Raw genomic sequence first — 24,344 nt, 5'->3', positions numbered from 1 at the left:
CGAACGATGTAGGCAAGTCTTTGAATAGCGAAATCTTTCGACTCGGAGTCAAAAGTGGTTGGTGGCGTTGGAGGAGGTGGCCTGCGAGGCGTAATCCAGCCCAAGCGTTTCTGAGGCGGAGTCGGAAAACTACCCATCAGCCCAGCACGACCATAGCGTCAGAGCCATAGGAAAAAGGTACCTTTGCTGGGGGTAGTTTAGCATAGCTTTAGTTTAGTATGGGGAAGGTAAGGTTGGATTTGGTTTGGTAAGGTGAGGAATGATTCCCATCCGCAATTACAGTTTCACGAGGGCAAGCGAGCTGACGAGATCACGACTCACCTCACTTATTTACTCCCAACCAACTTCTTGTGAAAAAAGTCTCAATAAATTTATACACGGATCAGCCTCGCTTTTAGATACGATCTGTCATTTGTGGTTTCACAGATAAGCTGCACAAAGATTCCCAGCCCAACGCTTAATGGGCAATTTGTCCACGCTGCTCACTGCTCCTCTTCTTCTAATCCAGACCAATTTGTGGTTTATACGCGTCTCAAATGGTATCGGGAAAAGTGACACAAAACTAGAAACCTAGTTATCTAAAAGATAAGGACACGGAGGAAAAAGATAAGGCTGGAATTTTTTTGGGGGAAATGCAGCATTGAAAAGTGACTGAATTTTACGGAAAGTAAAAATAAAGCCGGCATTCAACAGTTTAGAGTTTTTGTGGTGCACTCATTAAGTGTAATTAGTGAAATTACTCTCACGTGCGCGTACCAACGAACGAATGAGCCCTTCTTCTTCGCCTTACTTCCGCTTGGGTTGAGTGCAGGAAGTGAAAGTTATTTATGAAATAAAACCTCGATTTTGACAAGAATATTGTAAAAGTAGAATTTTTCGAAATTTCAAAGACAACTTGACACGACTTAAGTAAGCTTGATATGGAACTACAGAGTGAGCTGAAACTTTGCAATTTGAATATCCTAGTGACTATTGCGGATAGTGAACATTTGATCAGCTAGAAATAAAGAAGGATTCCACGGGTGTCAGTTTACCCCCGATCGAACAAAACGTTAATCTCTGGGACTGAAACAGCCTGTCCCCCAGAGAAATTTCCAGTACCACGACCCGTCACACGACGTCGACAACAAGTCAGATTTATTTTGTCGTGATAACCTCGTTACAAACATTCTGAATTTCGGGGAATTAAACCCGTTTCCGGGCCTGGGACTTTCGTCACCGGGACCCGACGGGTTAGACGAAATGCAACACCAGGGGTCCTCGTATAGAGCGGCCGCGGCTGCTGCGGCCGTTGCTGCTTATCAAGAGCAGAACTACAGGTCAGGTGGATATCCCTTCCCCCCACAAAACCCGTACGGGTATCATCTCGGAAACTACCCGCCTCAATGTTCCTCCCCTCCGAAAGATGGTGAGTGACCGAATTTTTTAATAAGTTATTATTGTGACACGAGAATTGTAAAAATGTATTCACAGATAGTCAGGCATCGGAGAGAAATTCATTAGGGCGTACAAATTTTGGTGGTATAATGGACATTAATTGTCAGAAATTCTAAATAGTCAGATTTATTTATCGAACATTGCACTCCACAAGATCCTTTCTTATCATATTTTGTATTGCTGGTCATGATGCAATATCAATATAATCATATCACAATATATGTATAAGTCTGCATGGATTTTCTGCAGAACATTAATCCATTCTCACTCTTGTCAGTTGTAATGTTGTAAATGTATGTACACGCAAGTGTCTAAGAAAATGTGTCTCATAAAATCTCGACATTCCCCAAACAGGCATCGATGCTACCATGATTATTATTTTATCCTGGGCTTCCTTTTAAGTACTCGAATATTTTATGCATACGCTTTTTCCGGACATAATTTCTCCCATCGTGAATAATTAAGCATGTTTAACCAACTATTTAAACAAAAGCCTGGAATCATGCTCCCTACATTTATAAATATCTACTTGAGCCTAGTTAACTCTTTCACAAGGGCTGCAGGAGGGGTATCACGTATCCGACCGAATTTCCATCAGATAAACGACCACAAGAGCAAAATGGGTGCTTGCTAACTCGCTCATCCTATTAACCCGTATTACGTATTCATGATACCCGGTTGTTTGTATTCCTGGGAAAGGTTTACGAGCTCTTGTGTCACATATGTAGGAACCACCAAGGAGCTGTTGACATTAGCGGTTGGTGGGATTTCCTTCCTACGAGTGCTTAGTTAGCATGGCATGACAGTCTGTTTACTTTGGAGCTTATTACTGGGAAATATTTGAGCAAAATTGCAACTGCGAAGCCAAGAATGAAATGAAGTAACAAACCGTGAAAAGAGCAATTTTAGAGATAAAATAAAATAAAATAAATAAACGGGTTCGTATTTTTCGGCTTATGTACATATTCTTAGCTACATGTTTATGTAGTCGGCGTATTTTTGGTATTCAGCAGAACCTGAGTAAACAGAAAATAATATATAAAATAACAATGATTACGCAAAATCATTAAGTAGAAAATTTCCACGGCTCGCAGTCATAGTTGGTAAAATGAAATTGGTCTGGTTTCGTGTACAGCATGGAATAATTTAGTATGACGTGTTGAATAAGGAATTGAGGGCTCAAGTATTTCACTCTGCATTCACATTCATCATATCAAATGACACATGAAACTCTGGACAAACTGCGTACATGATCCCATCGTTAGTTGGTGAAGAACCAACCTGATCCACATCCCCCTTCCCAGCGGGACCAATAATAATAACTCGTCGCGTATGTATACCTGGTGGCCAGAATTGAATGACAATGAAACAAGGTCCTTGAGGAGTTGGGTCATGTTCGGGTCATCTGGTTTAAATGGGATCAAGTGTCAGACATACGAACTCACCCCCACCTCTCCGCCTGTACTGATCTCTGCCCTAATAAAATCGGGCATATCGTGTGCATACGTCCATTTGTGTTAAGACGGGCATAGATACGTGAAAATGGGAATAATTGTGATTTTCAGAGCCGAAAGAGGAGCCGGGTGGAATGCGGTTGAACGGAAAAGGGAAAAAGATGAGAAAACCACGGACAATTTATTCCTCCCTACAATTACAGCAGCTCAACCGCCGCTTCCAGCGCACGCAGGTTCGTTGCTTAATTATTTGGTTAATTAAACACTAATTAAAAATATGTAATAATGACTTAATTTCATTTTTGCAGTATTTAGCTCTACCTGAACGCGCGGAACTCGGTAAGAACCATCTTTATTTGCAATTAGTATTTGTAGTACAGTTTAAAATCTGGTAGAGTCACTAGTTTGGCATTAAATTCCTACCACATTGGTAGTAGTTTTGTTTCCCAGTGGTAAATTTTTCCTTATCACAACATTGCTAAACGGTAATGCCCGTGTTATTAGAGCCACATACGTACTCCGGTCAGTAATGATTTAATACCAGTTTTTTAAGAGTATATGGATAAAATATTAGCAAAAAATTCTGATCAAATTTCGATTAAGATTCCCTGTGCAATATTAATAACGCATCATTCTTATTTTATTTCAGCTGCCTCTCTTGGTCTCACACAGACACAGGTTTGCAACCCTTCCGTATTTTTGGAATTTTTACCTCATAAATACTACGAGCAATTCGGCTTGTTGTATCGCATATATACTTAAATGGTTGAGTAGATTTTACAGCAAATCATATCGTGGAGGAAAATATTATTGTATGAAATCTGAAAAGCACATCATCTCGAATATCAAAGAATTCCCTTTCGTCACCTTTTAAAAGAAGTATTAAGACTCCCAATAAATAAATCTCAAGTGCTCTGAATGTGTAAGGATCGTCATACGTGGTGCTGTTCCTCCTTCACTTCTTTTCCTCATCTTTTTCCCTCATGTCCCAATCTGCTCACCTTTCCTCACGTGAAGTTTGGCCGGAACGGAAATATCAAAGAAGCAAGACAGCCAAGATATGGGACTGAAAGAAGTTGAGAATTTAGAATCTCTTAAAGCAGCAGGGGACCATTCTTCAATTAGACACGGTTCTCCCTATTTCACTCGCCCTCTGTGCTCCACATTCCCTCATCTTCTCCTTCAGACTTATCACTTTTCGGTAGCTATTTCCTTCGTCCTAGGTGAGGTTGCAGACCTCACGAAATCTGAGACATTTCCACTTTTTACTACAAGTATGTACTCGAAAAAACAAATTTTTACACAGATTTTGAAGCCGAGAGCAATAAATTTCCTGGATAAAGATAACACAAAAACAATGCTGCTGCTCCTCTTGGTGGTAATAAAGCGAGAGATTAATTGCTTTCGGCTTGATATTTCACATTCTGTTGAGCACAGCAGTAGTTCACACAAACACAATGCGATATACGGACATAAATTCTGTTTCTAGTGAGTTATTCTCTACGTTCAAGTGTCCTTCCTGTCCCAGGTCGCACATACATAAGCATAAGTATTTAATAAATAGTAAAAAAGACAGCAGTACGGGTACCCTTTTTACTTTCCTTTTCTTAATAAAGTTCTTTTTTGCCGTAGTGTTGTACTCACCAAGTCAGAATTGAGAGCATGTCCATCCACATATCTGTAGGCAGGGAGAGGAGGAAATACAGGAACAATAGGCTGTGAGCAGGACAAGATAATTTATTTTGAGGAAGCCCGAACGGTAGCTAATCCAAGATAATTTATAAATTAGTCGTGAAGAGGGAGAAATGGAAAAAGCCTCATCATTATTTAACTTGTACAAGCAGAGAAAATCCATTGTGCTCCATTTAAAGCGTAGCGTATTAAAAGAGTCGAAGAGATGCAGCACAAGTAGTTCACTTCTTCTCCTTCTTTGGGGAAGAATGGATTAGATTTGCACGGTTGAGGTTGAGGTTGACGGTAAACAAGTGTGACATGATGTGATTGTGAGGACCTAAGTGATACCCCTCGAGCACAAGCAACCACATTTTTAACCCTTTTTTACTGTACCCCAGGAATTCCTTAAAGGATTGACAAAAAATAATGCATCGCAATTTATTTTACGATAATATTTGCGTAGGACTTGTGCACATTATGAAAATGTGGATGATGGGTGCATATTAATCGCACATGCACCCACTCCTTTCCAATGTTGTTGTTGTTTAGAATGCAGTTTGAAACAACACATTGTTGTCTGTGAGTGAGTGGAGATGGTGAATGTTTTAGCAGTTGGTAATGGAAGGGTTCTTCTACTCATTTGGTGTGGTTATTGGTGCCCCGGCCGAGTTGATGATGGGGCCGGTCTGACACCTTAGAATTAAAAGCAGCAGGGGAGCAGCTTGTCACTGTCAAAGTCTTCATGTCTTGCACTACACCAAACCAAAAGGTAATGATAAAATGCAATGTTGCGACTTTCTTCCTTCAAATGTGTGTCATGAATGAAATCCTTGGAACAAGCCATGAGACAGGGAAGTGTACATACATTCGATCGAGGGGTTCAAGTTTCTTAAACTTTTATAGAAATTGCAGAGTGGAAAGAAATGGTGAATCCCGTTGTGACGCCTTCAAAAAGTACGACTTGACTTGTTCTTGTCACATCAGAATCGAAATGAGATCAACTTTTGTAACATGGAGGGAGACGTCTGTGCTTGAATTGCTTAATCATCTCTTGGATTATTGTCCCGACGTCAGTGCGTGTGACACATGATTGTTCAAGAGGGGACTCAAGTATGGAAGTACTTGATCTCTAGGATAATCTACTCCTCCTCGTCGGAGGAACGTACTTACTTTATTATTTTGACTCCCGCCTGATGTGTGTACCGAAGGGCTTTTGTACTGCAAATTACAAATTACCTTAAATAAGTGACCTTCGTAGGCAGTAGGCACCCGCACCTTGCGGGCGTTGCATTGACCCTGTTCATTTACTAAAAGTGAAGTATTTACGAGGTTACTCCGTTCAGAGGGAAATAGGAGGACGAAAAAGTAATTGTGTTCCATTGTTCATACTGCATTCTGATCTGATCTTTTTGTATAGATTGTCAAAATATAGTATTCCAATCAGGCAGCTACTTTTGGCTTATTGCAAATTTGTTTGGGAACATTGAAATTCTAGTTTTTCCAAATTTGTGACTCGATTGAGTCGTAATTTTTTTTACAAATATAGGTAGATTTTTATTTTCACAACTGTCTCCACTTCTTGCTCCCTCGTGTACTTGGACCACTTTGAGCAAAAGTTTCCTCCTTTTCCTTTACTTTTGTGGTTTCGAGATGGTATAGGCTCGTAACTACATACGTTGCTGATGAGTGAAGTGGTGACCTTCCGAGAATAATTGAGGTATAGAAATTGAACGAGTGCTGACATTCACTTGAAAAGTGTGTATTCAAGCATTGTTCACGTTTCCTATTCTTTGATACAAGTTATACACATAGTTTCAAAACCGAAGGCCCTTCTTCGCCCATATTCACCAACCCAGCAGCATCATCTCGTCCCCGTACTGCATTGTATTCCATATTGTATTGTACAAGAGGAGAGTACATCATTTCATACAACATGAACCATAGTGAACAGCCTTTGTCTCTTTGTGCCGACTCATCTCGTCATAAACAAGAAATCTGCTGCTGCTCCTGGCTATGCATCCACGTCCAACTGACACCTTTTACCCGCAGTTTTATAAATTCTCTGAAAGGCTTCCTCAAAGTCAAGATCACTAAATATTCAGCGTTGATTTGTTACAAGTCGAGAGCGAGAGAGATGCGAGTAGTAAAGGATGGATGATGAGGTACAAAATTTCCAGTGAGTCAGTCAGTCAATTGCGGTTTCGTATTGTTGCGTAGAACTGAATGTGTCAAATCAAGATGAAGATAAAGAAAATGAGAAACAACAAGTCGACAAGGGAGCAGCAAAATACGTGGCGTGCATCATGATGCATAAGATCTTCCATTCTGGAGGAGAGTGGAAAAATTTTGGAAAATTGGACACAAAATTATGAATATTTATTTTGAAATATTTGAAATTATGATTTATTAAAAATCGTAGCAGCAACAAATCAAACACTGTTCAAAACTAAAATCTTGTGCAAATCCCATAATTGTTTTGTTGGGAATACTTTTTAAACTCGGCGAGGCTTATGAACCATTCTTCTCCTGTGTATCTGTGCATACGAAGTTTTTTAAGCCGACACCACAAATGGAACTCTTGCACAAAAGTAAAGTGATTTCATTTCGGTGCTTTGCTTTGCTTTACTTTTTTGTCGTTTTATTGACTTCGTGATGACTACAGTGGAGGGATGAATGGCGGTTGTTGGTGTTGTTGTGGACAGGAATTGAATGGTGGTGTAGTGACTCGGACACAAAACCAAGTGGAAAAAATGAATGAGTGCTAATTACAGGAAAAAGTGGAGCTTTTATTTGTCTGCTTTTTAAATGTGGTTGGTGGCATTGTGTGCTCTCTGCCACTGCCAAATTCAGCGCATCATATTTCATTGATGTTTTCCAATTTTAAATATTACTTTGAGTTCAAGTTTATAAGAAGCAATTATGAAATTACGGGATTATCAGAGATATGGTGAATTGAATTTGTGTCATTTTGATGCAAATCTCATGCCAAATAAGTTAAGACCGTGAGTAATAAACGAGATTGCTTAAATAGGCGATTGACCAGATATTTTGCAATGATTAGCACTAACACGCCGTACGAGTCATATGCAATATAAACTGAAACTTCAATTTATTTAGACAAGTATTGAGAAAAAATTCACACTTAAGCCCCACGGATTTGCATCACATGCATCCTTTTAACCCTAGGATGACCATTTTTATGTACATAAGTTATTTTAGCATTTTTTATAAAGTTGAATTTTTTTTCCCTCTGAAAGAACACAACAAGTGTTTACAAACGTGGATCTCTTATTTCTCTCGAGGCTTTTGGGAAAGGAGTGTCCCAATCCTGTCCCCGGAAGCTTCTTCGTCTTCACAACCGCCAGGGATTTCCTCGTCCTTTTCATTTCTCTCAAAATTTCCCCCAAACCCCAAAAAAATCTTATGAAACGGTAGAAGATCTACGATTAAAAATACTACGGACACCCAAACACCATAAATTTTACACTGCTATTTACTTAAATGGAACAGTATTTTTGCGTCTAGCGTGTGCATTTATTTCTGCTTAATTAGCAATCTCTGACTGGAACATTTCCACGTGTTACACAACCTCAACCCTAGGTAGACGTAGGAGTATTCGGGCGTCTCAAATAGCTCAGAGGTACATGATTTTCCAACAATACGACCTCGTATTTACAATACCGCAACCCTAATTTAATTGAACACTGTGTAAAAACACTTTTAGCTCGTACGGCACACGCTGTACAGCACCAAGCATCATTATCGTCATAAAGTTATTATATAAGTGAGTAAAAAGGAGTACGTAAACAAAGTAAACCGTGAAGATTACCAAAGAATTTTTCTCATCAAACTAATGTTTTTCAGCGAAATGAAATATATAATGGTGCACTTTTCTGTTGTACAAAGTCAAATTTTATGCTACACTTGCTTGCATTTACTCATTTTAGGTAGTGGTAAGCAAGGGAGGAATGTGCAGCATGCTGTAGTAAAATCGCATCCATTCATTCCTCCATTCCACTACTTGTTGGAGTACACTTAATTGTTTAATTGTTGAAGGTATTGTAGGAGATTTAGAGATACATATTCAAGATGCGAGATGAGTTATTTCAGACGTAAAGGAATCTGACAACGATATGTATGTGCATATGTGCATATGAAAAGTGTGGAAGAACCTGCACGATGACTTCTCATTTATTACATGCTCCGTGTAACGAGTAATTTCTATTTTCCGTACTATTATTATTATGGATGTAAGCTAAACTATCACTAATTTATTGCATAGGTACAACGCGATAGTGTTGTTCCTAATGCAAAATTACAATGTAGAATGGTCATAAATTTAGAGTCAAAATTCACTTCATGCTCGTTCCTCATGCTCGTACGTACCTACGTAGGTTCCTTATAAATTCGCGTGTGTGTGAATGGGTTTTCTTTTCACAGAGGCACATGAGTTATCGATTTCTGCAAAATTTTTTAGTGGATCAGATAACGCATAAATGGTGTTATCGTCACACTACGCCAAAACTGCTACCAGCTGGTGTACGTGTGCACATACGAGTTTATTCCATCCTGCATAATTCTACTCGCTGACCAATTGACCATTATTAAGTACTATTTTGCATTTTGGGTTGTTTCTTGGCAAGCTATTTGAGGTAAAAGTCCTTGTCAACGTGGTCGTCTTGTGGTGGTTGGTGTGCAGTGGTGGGTTCCATGCCTTGGTGCGTGTGGTTGTGGGCGAAGGCTGTCGTTTACGCTATCCGTGACATGTGGCCAGATTGGTTATGCGGTTTTCGCAATTTGTGGAATCGTGGCAAAAGAACAACAACAATGCGAAACGAGATGCAGTGCAATATCGATCACTTAAAATAAAAAAGTTGTGTGGGTGACATTGTTTTTTATTATCTTGTATTTTTTCTTCTTTCATGCGCACGCACAAGGTTAATATGTAAAATCATAGATATGAAGGGAATTTAGACGAAAACTGCATGCATGCACAAACGTGATGGTTGGTAAATATCTTAAAAAAGTTGTGCTCAGTTTATGATGATCAGACACAAGCTGAAATAATACGAAATGAAGGGAAATGAAACTTTTTAGAGCTAAGACTACATCCCTTCCTTCGCTCGCTTCGAATACGGCCAGTCTGTCAGTAACCAACTGTTTTATCTGGTCTGGCCTTCTTGTCAATCATCATCTCTTACTTTGCTTACCACATGCATTACCTGTTCTCTCGTGTTTTGTGCTATACTAAAATGCAGACTTTTCTATATGATATTCTCACTAAAGCTGCAACATACTTCGTTCCTCGCTGGCTTACATTCACATCACATCACAACATGGCATAATATGATGATGGCAGTAACAAAGGCTGCCAAGCTGCTTCATTTCATTTTATTACTTGTACAATTCCACACCACGTAAATGCATGCATGTAAGTAAGCACCTACTTTTACTTATTTACCACTCGTAAAATAATGCCGATTGGGTGCAGGTACCCACATTTTCGAGTGGCCCTAACAGCCCCATGGATCGAGTAAAGAACACAATTTTGGACATTATTGATTTTGCATGTACACAAATAAATAGGTTCGTTCGTGTTGCAAAATTGAGCTATTTATAATGTAATGTATCTTGTGTCGGATAATTAAAAATGAGATTACCTTTAAAGTAAACATGTAAATAGGGTTGATGAAAAAAGTCATATCCCTCACGGTCCTTGTGTCAGGTTGGTCGGCCCACATTAATTCAATCCCACATTATCCTCGCATCATAGAAAATGAGAGATATCTATGAGTGGAAAAGAATGGAAATATGTGAGTACTACGCGTTTTGTTTGATATGCATGTAGAATAGGTGCGATGTGTGATGGATGGATGGAAGAAAGAGGAGTGTGTAGAGATCATATAAAAGTTTTTAAGCAGATACAAGTACGTATTTGATGCATGTTATGCTCGGACCGGCCCAAACAGCAACCAGCTTGAGATTTTGGTTTGAAATTTTGAGATCAATCTGACAGCTTTTGATGTGGGTTGTCCCAACTCGAGTTAGTTTTCAGGCCATGGGAGATGCATCTCGTCATGATGATCATCAAATCATACCACCTCGCTCGTAAATACAAAGGCCAAACACGTACTCCTTGGATGGATGGAATCCTTCTCGAAGGTTGCTCCATCCCTGCAACACAAAATTTAAATGAATTTCAAGCATTTAGATTAAAATAAAATAATTAATTTCATCAAGAGTATCGTGAAGTTGCGCAATACGTAACTCACTCAGCTCCATTCTACTAAGGAGTATGTACAACTTGATTAAGAATTGCTTACATGATTCGATTAAATTGGAGAAAATGGAGTTGAGCAAATTTAATGTATCAACTGCTCATTATTGTGTAAAATAGTTGACCCAAGAACAGCATTAGATCAGCCATGAATAGGGTAGTACCACCACCAGACAACCAAATATAACAGCTCATTAGACGTCAATGTAGCAGAAAATCTCAGCCGGCTTATTTACCAAGTTACAAATGAATCTCACAAACAAATCCGTAAATCTTGTTGAGCTCTTTCTTCCTTTACCGGTACTTATCCTTAGCCAGAGTAAAGGGACCTGAGGGCCAGACTGGGCGAAAAAGCTTCTTCTTCATCTCGTAACAAGGGCCGACAGCAGCAGGCCAAAAGTTATACAACCTTTATTTTTATTACCAAACCAAACCAAATGAACCGACGGTCGACCACCGCTGCATACCTACCAGCACCTTTATCTACAATGCGATAATACTGCATGTAACAACTAACAAACCGCTAATTGATTTAAATGAATCTTATTCTTAAAGACTTGCTGAACTCGTCGATCTCATCATTCCATTGTTTGCGCAAAAGTTACATAAATACAATTGTAAGATGGAAAAATGATTAAAACAACAAAGTCAAAAGTTGTAAAGATTATCGGAGCACGTATCAATTCATAACCTGACTAATCAACATTTTCACCTTAAATGAGCTATACAGGAAGCTGAGGAGTTGGTTTAGCTGGGGGCACTTTTTGGTCATATGTTCATACTTTTGTGCAAATGACTTTATTCTCCAGTCCTGAAAAAGAAGAGCGTATTCGTTCGTTAGTTAGTTGGTCATCAGGAAGCCTTGCATTATTTTATTACGACCCGCATCATCTCTTTTTTAATAAATTAGTCGTACTTTGTTAGCTGCGTGGCGTGTGTGTGTGGATTATGGTAGTGGCAATAAATTATGGAAAAGCTTAGAAAAATTATTTCCAAAGAACTTCCTCTCTTTATTCCGAAGACTTCCTCAGGCAAATTTTTTCTCGCAGTTCGAAATGCGGAGGAAAACATTATTTTTAGATTAGCATCTCAACTCGCTGTCCCATACGCTTACCTGCCTTCGTATGTGTACCCTTTCCTTGAGAGTAAGGCCGAGTGGGCGTGGGAGGCGTTGTGCTGCAAGTTGGTCGATGTATTTAGATGGCAAAGTTCTCCGTAGGGAAGGTAAGGGTTGCTTTTTACACGGCAGAAGAGTCTCCTCGCATTGTCGGAAGAATAACACTTTGTAGCAATAATATACATAATGTGGACGTAATGCACGGTCAACGGTCCGCCGAACGAGAGTCTCCTCTTAATGATGATCATGTGAACGTACGTAAACATGTACCACGGGTCGGATTTTTTGTGAATTTAAGGTAAAAGTAAAAATATCGTAATCAGGGAAGAGAAATCTGAACGCATGGAATAAAAAATTAGGGTTAAGGGTTAAGATTTCGTGTGGTGGTGTGCGTCTGCCTACATGATCCTGCCTAATGTGGTGGTATGGCAGTAGACCGGGTAAAGGGGGGACTAATCACCCGTGAAAAAACGGGTTGATGATAATGACTCGAGTTAAAATTATCTAATGATGTTTGCCATTGACCGTGTGTGGCTTATTCGTCGCTGCTGCTTTGAGACATTTTATTTAGTCTGGAGGAACAGTTTTGTGAGACTTTTTGTGGTTTTAGCAGCAGTGGCGAGATTGTGGTGATGATGATACGACATAGCTTAACTATTTAAGCTTTTAGCTTTGGTGGGAGTGTGGGTAGTGGTGGGCCGAGAAAGTAAAGTGAAGGCGCCAGGGATGGGCCTTGTGTGTTCGGCCTTGTCTCAGAACAAATGATGAGGCACACCTCCCTTGTTCTCTGTCACCAGCGAGACACTTTTTTCCTCTCGAGGGAGACTACATACACTCGCCCGACACTTTTTTATCCACTTGGTTAGTACATATTTTAGCTCCTCTGGAAGTTAGTTTTAAGCCTTCCATTTTAGCTCTCGCAACGTCAGTAATTGTGGATAATGCAGACGTGATAAAAGTGAAAGCAGGGATTGCAATATTACACAAAGCTTCAAATTATCATTATCCCTTGTTACATAGAATATGTGTGTACACTTTAAAACGTGGAAATACGTAATGGATCAAGTAGTTTGAACGAGGAGCTTAATGAAGGATATAATGCTGCGTTTAACCCTTTCTGCAAACCTGGCGAGTGTACAACCACTTGCATAACTTTGATTTCACAAAAAGTCGTCCGACTCATCACTATGCGAGCAAGAAGTCATAAGTGAATTGTCGGTGGATTGAAGACACTTTAATGCTTTTCAAATGGTTTTTATATACTCATCTGCGTCCCGTCTCATAGCGTTGTCGTCATCATGATGAGAGTGTGAGTACCTAGATATGAACGAGTAGGTAAAGGCTTCTCCGTTCTTTGGAGCTCATCATGACCATCTTCATCGGATGTGGGATTCGAAAGGGAAGCAAAAGCAACCCGCCCAGGCGCCGGTTCAAAATATTACAACAAAACAATACCCTCAGGCCTACCAGTATTCCGTCCGGAGGAAAAAGACCTCCATTTCCACCACACACCAACACATTTCTTACTTTTATATAATTCCTCTCTAAAATTGTCGTCCGTTTATTAATGAAGATTAGGAAGAACTTCGACATAAATTGGTTAAAAACATGCATTTTTCCGAGTCAGAATAAAATGGGGAATCCGACTTATTTATAACTTTGTATGGCATGATGATCTATCTCCACACGTCATTAATTGGTGTCCATATCGAACACCTTCATGTCCAACCTTTATGCGACTTGCACTTTATCTCCCACTCGAAACTTGAAAGTATTAACAAGTGGCACGTTTTATCAGCGTTATTTACGTACATGTGTACGAGGAGGTATGCACCAGGTAAATTTCAAGGGTCATTAGGAATTGCACTTGAGGTGAAATGAATGCAGTTTTCTGCCCGTCATCCAGATCCCAATTGAGAACGATATAATATGTACTACAACACATTGCTTGAGTGTGTGAGGTGCATTGCATGTGAGGAGTGTATATTTTAATACTTGAGGTTTTACAACCATTCACCGAATTAATGCGGATGATACGGTTTGGGTCATTAAACATGATGAGATTCGGAAACAAATGTCTTGCCTTTCTTCATAACTGGGGTGATATATCGCTCTTTTTATTGAAATAAGCCACTTTATCATGATGAGAAGACTACCCTGCTGTCTGGCTGGGCTTCCTCTCTCCGTCCGTCTGAGGGCCACAATAAACTATGGGCTCGTATATAAGAAATATCAAAATCTGATAAAACTCTGATGGCATTCATTCCACTTTTCTCAATCTAGATCACATCTCACGCACTCCTCGTTGCCATTCCTGTGCATTCGTAACAGTGGTAAAATGATGTAAATTGCTCCTCGTGTCGTGTCGTCGTTACTAAATACGTACGTCCGAGATGTTGTCTCCTCTTGTCGTGGCATTGCATTGTCAGCAGGGCTTATCAGTGAGTTAGATAAGATGAAAAGGAAACTTGAGTAGTAGACAAATTGCATCCGTCGTCCGCATTTTGTTATTGCGTGCGTGAGTCCCAGCAATTTACTTATTTAGTGACTTTTATTGGCAAAAAGTACATAGGAAGGAAGCGAATTTATGAGTTTGAGAATAAATATGGGTAACTTGAAGATCTGCATATGCCCAAGTTTTGCACATATTTTCTCTCGTTACATAACTAAATATTTACCTATGAAGTGGCGGCACTATTTTCCTTCTTCTAAACTCGGCCAGTTAATGAGTCGCTTTGTTTCTCGTGAGTGTTACTTGTTGCACGTGCTGTTTTCAATAGTTTTCATTTTAACGCAACGCTGAAGCCCTCACCTGAAAGTTGAAGACGGTGAACGAGTGAGTATAAAGTTATTAACAAACTGACTGATTAGCTACCAGCTTTTGTTAGGCAAAAAGCACCAGCCTCGTCATTAACCCCATGATGAAGTGTCTTACAAAAGCCGAGCTTATCTCATCTAGCGAAAATCGCACACCTAGAAAAACGCGGCTGAGAGAAGCTGTATAACCTTCACCGGTTTTTAGCGAGGCAGAGAAGCACTGGGTTGGTGGTACTGTTTATCAGCTCCTTATCAGAAGGAGGTAAACCTTAATGAGGTGAAGCCAAGTCTACCCGACCAAACTAAATCATAACACGATGTACAACTGCTTCATATATACGAACAATAATAGCTTATTAAGCATTAACCTTATTATTTCCGAATAGATAATCCTAAACGATTTACAAAGTAAACATGCAATTTCATGTACCGAATTATTTCCGAATGTTGCACAACATTTTTACGTCATAAGAAAGTTACATAAATAAATGCAGAAAATTTCAAGAAAATGTAAACTGTACGAGTCAACTTTTTGAATTATTTGTTCTCTCCATTCATTGTCGGCTTGCTGAAACCAAAGTTATGTTCCAGCCTGACATACGTGGTAACAAAGGAGCTAAGAAAATACACCTTGCATTGTCTACGCGATATGTTTATCCATTAAAACAAAAGTGTATGTAGAAAAGATTTTGAGCAAAAAGAGCACTAAAACAGCTTAAAACCATTCATTCCATTTATTCACTTGAGCCTGCTTTGGCTGTTATGACGCGAAGCAAGTAAAGTGCACACATTAATAAGTCAAGTATGGAATATGGAAAAAGAGGTTTGAGTTGGTCGGTGGTGTGAGAAAAAGTTTTTTTACGTAAAAAAGGCCGAGATAACAGTCAACATTGAAAAGGAAGAACTTTTGTTCCTATCAATCATCGAGGGAAATGGAGAGATGGTTCATTATAAGTATTACTTATTCTCCTATGTACGTATCCCTTATCTCGCAATAGCTACAAAAAAACGACGTAGAAATTGGTGGGATTTTAGCCATGCAAAAACTTTTCTAACAAATTGAGCCATCTCACTCAGCAAGCGTTTAAGCGATAAAACTAAAAATACATAATTCGACTGACCACACACTTTTAAGACAAACTTGGCAACGACGAGTGTACATATTTCCACTTGGGGAGCATTGATTTGATTGATGATGGATTATAGCCTCGTTTGCGGTGAGGTGCAACAAGTTAGTGAGTAATGAGCACTGGTCAATTTGTTAGTTTTACTTTTTAACGGCTCGAGCAGATAATTGTTCTTCCCGGTATTGGAAAAGGCAAGACTGAAAGAGGCCGCAGTGACAGAAGGTCAACCCAAAGGTTACTCCAAGAAGAAAATACATAAAATTGGTTAATGGATCTCGAAACAAAATCCTTACTTTTTTAGCACATTCACATTTCTATCGTAAAATTAACCACTATTGGAGTTGACATTTAAAAATATGAAGTCCCTAGAACCACCAAAATTTTGTAAAATTGATGTCAAAACGATGATGCATAAAAAATATCAAAGTTCTGAATCTCCTCGTTGTTACTACTTTGCCTTGACTTTTTCTACCTCTCGATCTCCTCATTGTCCAGTCTCGCACTACTGATGAAGCACGGAGTCTTATCCATGAGTGCTTATACATACTCGACTATAGGGGGTTTGATGAGAGTAGTAAAATTGTGTAAAGTAGACCGATCTTGAATCCCATGGATGCGTGAGTACGATAAAGTGCAGTCAAGCCGAAGAGGAAACAGCACTTTTTAAATGAGCAGGACGAATGGTCCTCTTTTTCTGTTTTTTCTGTGAACCAACAAGGTTATATTAATGCCTCCACGTTACTCTGCTTACTTAGTTCTTCTTCTTCGTTAGTCGTGATTTAGTGGGCTTCGTGTGCAACTAATCCAATTGGCAAGAAGAACTAACAGACACAGCGGGTCATTCCGTTCCGAACGGTAGGTAGGACGGGTAGCTATGTATTTATAAGCGTAAGGTACGAGAACGTAAAGGTGTACCTCGGCTCATTTTTGAGAACAACTAGATTACGTAATGAAATGCAAGACAGTGCGTCATCCGCTCTGATGTTACTTCTTACTTAATGGGGAGAGATCGACAAGATTACACTGCTCCAATGTGAAATCAAATGTTTTGTTTTCAGCAGTGTAAGTAATTACTGATTGAAATGCTACATAAAATTTGTTTGCAGAATATTTTTACGAGGAAGAAGATTTGATAATACTAAATCTTGACCTATTGAATACTCGCTAATAATAAAATTCTGGGCAAAGTTCCCTCACCTCTGGATGTTTATGCACTTATCGGGCTCCCCATTGGGAAGTGTGAAATTAAAATAAGAAATGCGGATCAGTGTACGATTGGAAAATTCACCTGCATGGGAACTTTCCACATAAAACCGGGTCATAAAATTTTTAAATTGCCAGATATCCTCAGACATCAATATAGGTACTGGAGGATGCATCTATGCAGCTAGCCTGCCTGCAGTACTACGCTAGTTTCCGAACACTTTTGTTGCTCAAACGAATAAAAATAGAGAATGGGAATCTGAGTGGAAACGGTTTCTCCATAAGTTTGTCTTCCTACATACGTCAGAAGATTAGGCAACATTAAGTTCACAAGGAGGTTTGTAAACGAGGTGTAAAGTGCGCAAGTTTGGGAAATATGTGGTATTGCAATATCATTTGTGAGTAAAAAAAGGTTTACAAACCTCAGGAATTTAATTGACCTCGAGAAATAATACTAGCCGTCCAACGTCATTAAGATTGAATTGATTTAAAGGTTGTAAATTAATAAAAATTGACGGGAGCTGACTACTGGGCACGTCGACGGCGTAGTTTCGGTTGTGGTTTCACTACCTGTCTTTACATTCTGGTGTAAAACTAACTCGGCTTGGATTATGTACAATGCAGGCTTGAATCATTCTGGGGTCAGAGCTTCAGAAAAGGTCACGCTAAGCAAGGAAATATACGCATTTCGAATGTATAGATAGCATTATGTTACGAAACTAAAATCGTGGTAAACGTAAAACTATACGTGCCGTGTTCTGATTCATTGCTTTAATTGTGGTGCGTATGTGGAGAGGTATTATGACATGAAAGTCAGATACGCAAGATTTGGCGACTGATTATCCTACTTACCCTTGACAAACTCCTGCCCTAAGAACCTTGCCTAAACGATTTAAAACTTAACACAAATCTGTGCCAGATATCAACCATATTACGCAAACAATAGCAATGCTAAATTCAGCAGTGCTTACGATTAGTGTGTTTCCATTTTCTGATTAAAATTACATACATACATAATTTGCCATTCTTGTAGATTTATAGAGACTTCAATACATACATGTGACACGTATTATGTATATTTCACCATTGTAAATCATTGCGTGCCGTGTTGTGTCTTGTGGACGAATGTGTGCACAATTTTCATGGTGGGAAGGTAGGTATGTCCTCCTCCTCCTCCCTTCATGTTTCCCCATTATTCCATCATCCTACATTTACTTATTTTGCTTCACTTTACATGCTCAAAGTCAAAAAAGTAGTGTTCATGTCATCGATACTACATTTTCAATACATTTTCTCATGCATTGTCAATGCTTCAACTTACATTTACTTATTGGTATATTTAATGTATGATGAGGGAGGTAGCGTAACATGCCCATTGCATTATATATTTTTGCAATTTCTGAATTTGAGGTTCTGCTCTCTCTAAAGGACCGTGCGAGCCTGTAATCAAGTTCTGAATTCCAACTTTAAAATGAAAATTGCTGGTTTGGTGGAAATTCAGGTGGACGACTTTGCAGTATCTCACTTTAACCTCCTCCACCCCTACGCAGAATGGGATGGCGTATGATGTTAGGTCACCTGTAATTTGGTACTTGCACGAAAATGAAATGAGAGCTATCATTACGTATTGTGTGGATAGGGAAAAAGAGCGGAGAGAGGATACAGGACAACGACAGAGCGAAGAATCGAAGGATGTCACATTTCACGTAATGCCAAGTAAATCCTGGTCTTGCTAGTTAATGGATGGATGTAGTTGTTATAATACAACGGTAATACCGGATAATGCAAATACACGTAGTTATATTCCACCAGAAAAAGGTGGACGTCTCGCTGTGGTGTGGCCATTATACTGTTTGTTTGCAAAATGCGGTGAATTTTTTATTTATGAAAAGGTCGCCGCTTTTGGTAGACCGAGATGATTACTGAGTAGATCGAGGTCCTCCCTGGGTAGAATTTAAAATTGCACATACATTTTTAAATTGCGAAAAAATAGGGATTCTTCACCACCACTAGAGCAAGCAATGCAGCAAATTGGGACACGGACATTACCCGACCCTCGAAAAGGTTCTAATTTGCGTCAGAGAGAAAGCATGCCCGAGTAAAATCCGGGATTTCACCCGTTTAATTTTATGCCAAGTATTTATGACTAATATGATAGTTTAAGCACTTGCTAACCATTTCATCCCTGACACAATGGTTTCATTTCATAACGCACAAGACTGGTGAGGAAGGCATAAGCAGGGTGACAATTGATAAATCCGCCCTACAAAGTCAGTCACTGGAATGACACCATCCATCCAGAGATTGTCCACACAACACAAATAGTTTCCATGCTCGTTCATCGCAAAACCACTCCACAATAATGATAAAAAGCACAATGGGGACGTACATAAAATAGAACACGCTCCAGGCACCATGTAAAATAAATCATTGTGTAACTAGAACTAGAACTCTGTCATTTTTTCATTGACTTTGTTGACTGAAGTGAAGTGAACAATGTGGATTTTTCATGCATAATATTTACGTACGTATGTACAAGTACAAGTTACGAGATGAATAATATGTGATGATGTTAGGCGATGATGTGAGGATGAAGGATGGGGCAGGGCTGTAAACTGTGCTGCTTAGTGTTCTGCATCTCCATCAGATAGAATAGAATTGTAAAAATCCCAATGTTATGGATGTCGTTGAGGACAACCCAGTTCCGTTTAATTTAGAGCTCCTGTGTGGGAGTGAGAACATGACATTGTTGGAATCATCAAGCTTTAACCTCTCTCTCTGCGCATTAATATTTTGGCTGAATCAATTCAAGACGAAAGTGCATGCAGCATTATTTCACTACGTACGTACGTGGAATATAGTCGAATGCAAAATGTAATATTTTTTATGACTTGGTGGTGGTGACGCTGGCTACCACAAGTCACAAGTCGAGTAATATCGACGAAGGTGTACCGTGTACCTAGTCAGACAGGCTGGATGATGGTGTGGTAACGTGTAAAATGATGAAATTGTAGCAACATTTCAGCAATGAACAGGCTGCTTGGGCTGAAATAAAGCCTAAAGGCCTAAAAATCTGCATATTCACCTGAATACATAAAAGGTGTAGTAGGAGAACAGCTGAATATGTGGCTTGGTCTGCTTTATGTATTTACATTCATGCCAACCAACTTATTTTTCTGTATAACTGGCTCATATTTTTATATGGAAAGGAGGCAGCCCTCTCCTCAGAGTATGGAAACATATACAAGTTGGGATTTCTTGGCTGGCTTTTGTTTGGTTGGTCTCCCAAGTCAAGGCCGCACGCGATGTAATAGTCAAGATTTTAATGATTACTCAAAATATTGGGTCCCTATCAATAACGTATATCCTGAGAAATCGGGGTGCTGAAGGATAATGGGTGGACATGGCAGACATGAGATGCTGCATTTTTATGAAAAAGTTGTGCCCTTTGCCAAAAATCATAGACATGAGACCTGCTTTGATTTTTTTCAATACAATATTTAATTAACGATTAAACTCGACAGATTTTGTGAATTGCTCGTAAAGCGCAAAAAACGAGTGGATGAAATGTATTATATTTGTGTTTTTATTTTTACTTTGCAGGTGAAAATTTGGTTTCAAAATAGGCGGAGCAAGTACAAGAAGTTGATGAAGGCAGCTCAAGTGCCCGGAGGGTCGAATCAACCGTCGAATCAGCAGGGAGAAAATTCGAATGAGACGATGAGTCCTCAGCCCCCAGATTCTTTCCCTTCGCAACCCGGTGACCTCAGCCCGCCTCCAAATCCTAACCCCCAGTCTCAGGTATGCAAATCCAATCCACACCACCATCCGCATCTCAAAGCTCACTCAAACATTGCAAAAACGAAATGTTGGTATGCTCCAATAGTTACTTAAGACGGGGTTTCCCAGCGTATGCACTTAGATTTTGAGCAAATTAGTGCCAATCAATCAAAAATTTAATTTTTGCAAAATACATGATCTGCTAATACTCAGGTCTAGCAGAGATATTTGCATCCGAGGAAGAGAAAACGCGCCCCAAATTTTATACTTTCCAAATTTACCGTGCGTTTTCTCCTCTTTGGATGCAAATATCTCCGTCAAATCTGAACATTGGCAGATAGATCCCTTTGCTCATTTCATACTAAGTAAATTTGCGCTGAGTGCCAATTTGCTCAAAATCGGAGAGCTGGTAAACCTCCATTGTTAGGGAAGCATGTATTTGGCTGTGGAGGCGAGTGAAAGTTGGCCAGATTTATTTAGTACCCGAAAACAAGAATGAAACATGAAGAGGTTGGCCGTGTGTGTGTGAGAAGCGAAGCAACTGTGAATTTGAATAATGGATGATGGTTGAGGTTAATCAAATTCACCTCCGGCTGCCGTGATGCCTTTCCATTCCTGTTGTTGTCGTTACCTTTTACGAGATAGTTAATGTCCAGGTGGAAGGAAGGGTGGAAGAACAGGGTGTTTTTTGTAATGAGCACAATGTCAAACTATTGTCCGAGGGTGGGTATCCATTTCATTCTATATTTCCCATCCGCCTGCTTAAAATTTAATCTGAAATGAGGAACAAAACTCATCAGTTATTCCATGCTACCAACACTCCCAGCGCATGACAATACAAAAGCTAAATGAGCCATTTAACTTTAAAAGGAAGGTGAAGTTGTGCATAATTTATTGGACGTTCAAATGCGAACCCAGCATTTCTTTAAAGAAACAAGTCCATACACAGTTTTAGCAAATTGCTGGAATTGTTCGATTAAAAGCAGAAAGTAAAAAATTTTGAAATGTTTGCGTTAAGGAATATGTACGAACAATGGAGGTTTCCCTGTGTATGTATACTCTTAGATTTGAACTAAATTAGTGTCAATCGATTTAAATTCATCCAATATAAAATTTGCAAAAGAAATTATTCGCTAATGCTCGTGTTTTGCAGAGATATTTGCAACCAAGGAGGAGAAAAGACGCCTTAAAGTTCACAAATTTTACGCTTTCTAAATGTAAATTACATTTTGTAATGTACTGCGTCTTTCTCCTCTCCGGATGCAAATATTTCCTCCAAACTTAAGCTTTGGGAAATAGTGTCTTTGCAAATTTCATATCAACTAAATTTATGATCGCCTGACAGTAACTTGGTTAAAATCGGAGACTAGGAGATTTCCATTGTAAAATTGTGTCGCTTCATTTCACAAGCGCATAATTTTAACGAGTGGTATTTTTTCTTATTTTTCAGGGAGGTTGTTCATCGCCCGTGTCGCCGTGGGATATAAAGGGTGGCGGCGGGGGCGGGGGTCCTCAGCATCAAAACGGTCCCCCCAACATTCCTCAACTTCCCCACCACCCACACCCCGGAATCCCCGTAGGGCACCAACCTTATCAATATCACTGGTACCATCAGGACCACTCCCTTCTCACGTAACTAACACACCTCAACTCTAGATCATCAATTCCTACGTGAAATCCTATACATCCGACGACGTATATAAATAGTAACTTTATCAAAATCAATTATTATTATTATGTTAACTTCAAAAACCAAATCATTAAGTTAATCCTATAATCGATCGACGGACGGTAGGTACAAAGAAAGAAATATATACAAACAAATTCGTTCAACAAACAACACCTCATTCATCATCATTCCAAAATTTTCGTGGTTGTGCTACCAAAAAATTGTTCATCCTGTAATATTATTTTTTATCATTTGTTTGTCGCTCTGCTTATGTGCTGTGCTGCTCGGTGTGAGTGTGAATGAAGTAGTTATTTAGGCAGTGGAGGAGGTCTGCGTGAGAACCCCCTTTAAATTTTGTGCAAATATTAGTTATACACGAGTCCTTAGTCTTAGTCGCCAAGATATTCCGGTAGGTAAGTATTACACATTAAAAGAAATACAGGTCCCGATAAGCCAAAGGGTTCGGATGATAAGGAAAGAAAGGCCAAGCCAAGCTGAATCAAATCATTTATGATATGTATCTCACTCTCAAATAGTTTTAGAACTGGGTGGGCCGTGATGTAAGTCCGTTTTATATAAGAAAAATATAGTACGGTAAGCTAAAAATAGGCTAAAAAGAAGTACATAAATGCTAAATGTCTACAATTAATTAACTTAAATCTAAATTAATCTGTTCATCTCTTCTGATACACGGATTTGCTATGGATTAGATACATACGTACGTAAATACTTCATATTACTGGAGCTAAAAAATTAATCGTTGTTTACATCATAAGTCATCTAAAAAAATATTTAGATTTAACGAGGGACCTAGGCCTGCTTAAAATAATTTTAAAAACAATTATCTCGCCACGAAGGAGAAGACGACGGAGGAAAAGGAGGAGACGAGAGATGGGAGGGGTTTTAGTTCCTTTTTTGTAGAGTATTACACAAAATTATTATTTAAATAAACATAGAATTTACTTTTTAAATGTGATATATCTTTGGTTGACTGGATATTTTCCTTCGTACACAAAATTATTTTGCTGCACCGGGTAATCAATTACTAAATAATTAAGATTTGTACTACTGAACAAAAATTGGGTTTGATTTTATCTCAAGTTGTCATCCTTCACTCACTCACTCATGCTCGTAGAAATGTATTCATTCACTAAAACTTCTCATAATTTCATCACAGAAATGATGCCACAGTATTAAATACATTACATTACATAAGATGAATGAACACTAAATATGTGTTGCTCTACATACAACCACAACTCCTACTACTTTACGATAATATGTACTAATCTGGACATGATAACTTAATTATCTAGTGTACTTTAAGTAGAGTATTTAATTTTCACTTGTTACAAGTAAGTAGCTGCCCTGCGCTATATGCATAAATATTTAAGTAAATTAGTCATATTATTTTAACTAATTATTGTACATAAATCCATGTAAGTACTTATGATAAATACGGTTAGAATATTGCTAAAGTTATGAAATGGAATAAAACCAAATGGCCAATTTAAAGGAATGATTTTTTGTTTCGTATTTATCTAAACCTTGATTTATTTAGTGAGTAAAAGTCATGTTGAGAGAAGAACGCTTTCAGGGAGGAAGGAGGCGAGTTGAGAGTGGATGCCATGCCCTGTCGATACGTTGCCCTGTTGGAGGAAAACCAATCGCTTAAAACGGTGACGATTGTGATCATGGCGTGACGAAGGGGATGGACGATTTCTGCTGTCCTTACTTGGTCTTCGCCTATGTTTTTTTAAGACGGGAAAATCCAGTCTTCTTGTGTATT

At 39.0% G+C, this 24,344-nt stretch overlaps 1 protein-coding gene across 1 annotated transcript; it reads left to right on the top strand.

The window, feature by feature from the left end:
• Positions 1-269: 269 nt before the first annotated feature.
• On the top strand, positions 270-24,074 carry LOC110858627 (homeotic protein distal-less). The gene is made up of 6 exons (XM_022107452.2): positions 270-1,408; positions 3,003-3,124; positions 3,200-3,230; positions 3,541-3,569; positions 20,710-20,907; positions 22,337-24,074. Exons 1-6 carry the CDS (start codon positions 1,243-1,245, stop codon positions 22,520-22,522), a joined length of 732 nt encoding a protein of 243 aa, XP_021963144.1. The 5' UTR covers positions 270-1,242; the 3' UTR covers positions 22,523-24,074.
• Positions 24,075-24,344: the final 270 nt, after the last annotated feature.

Source organism: Folsomia candida, unplaced genomic scaffold, assembly GCF_002217175.1.
Source record: "Folsomia candida strain VU population unplaced genomic scaffold, ASM221717v1 Fcan01_Sc021, whole genome shotgun sequence".
Taxonomy (NCBI): domain Eukaryota; kingdom Metazoa; phylum Arthropoda; class Collembola; order Entomobryomorpha; family Isotomidae; genus Folsomia; species Folsomia candida.
Note: the sequence above shows the minus strand (reverse complement) of the source record. Positions and strands in the feature narration are given on the sequence as shown.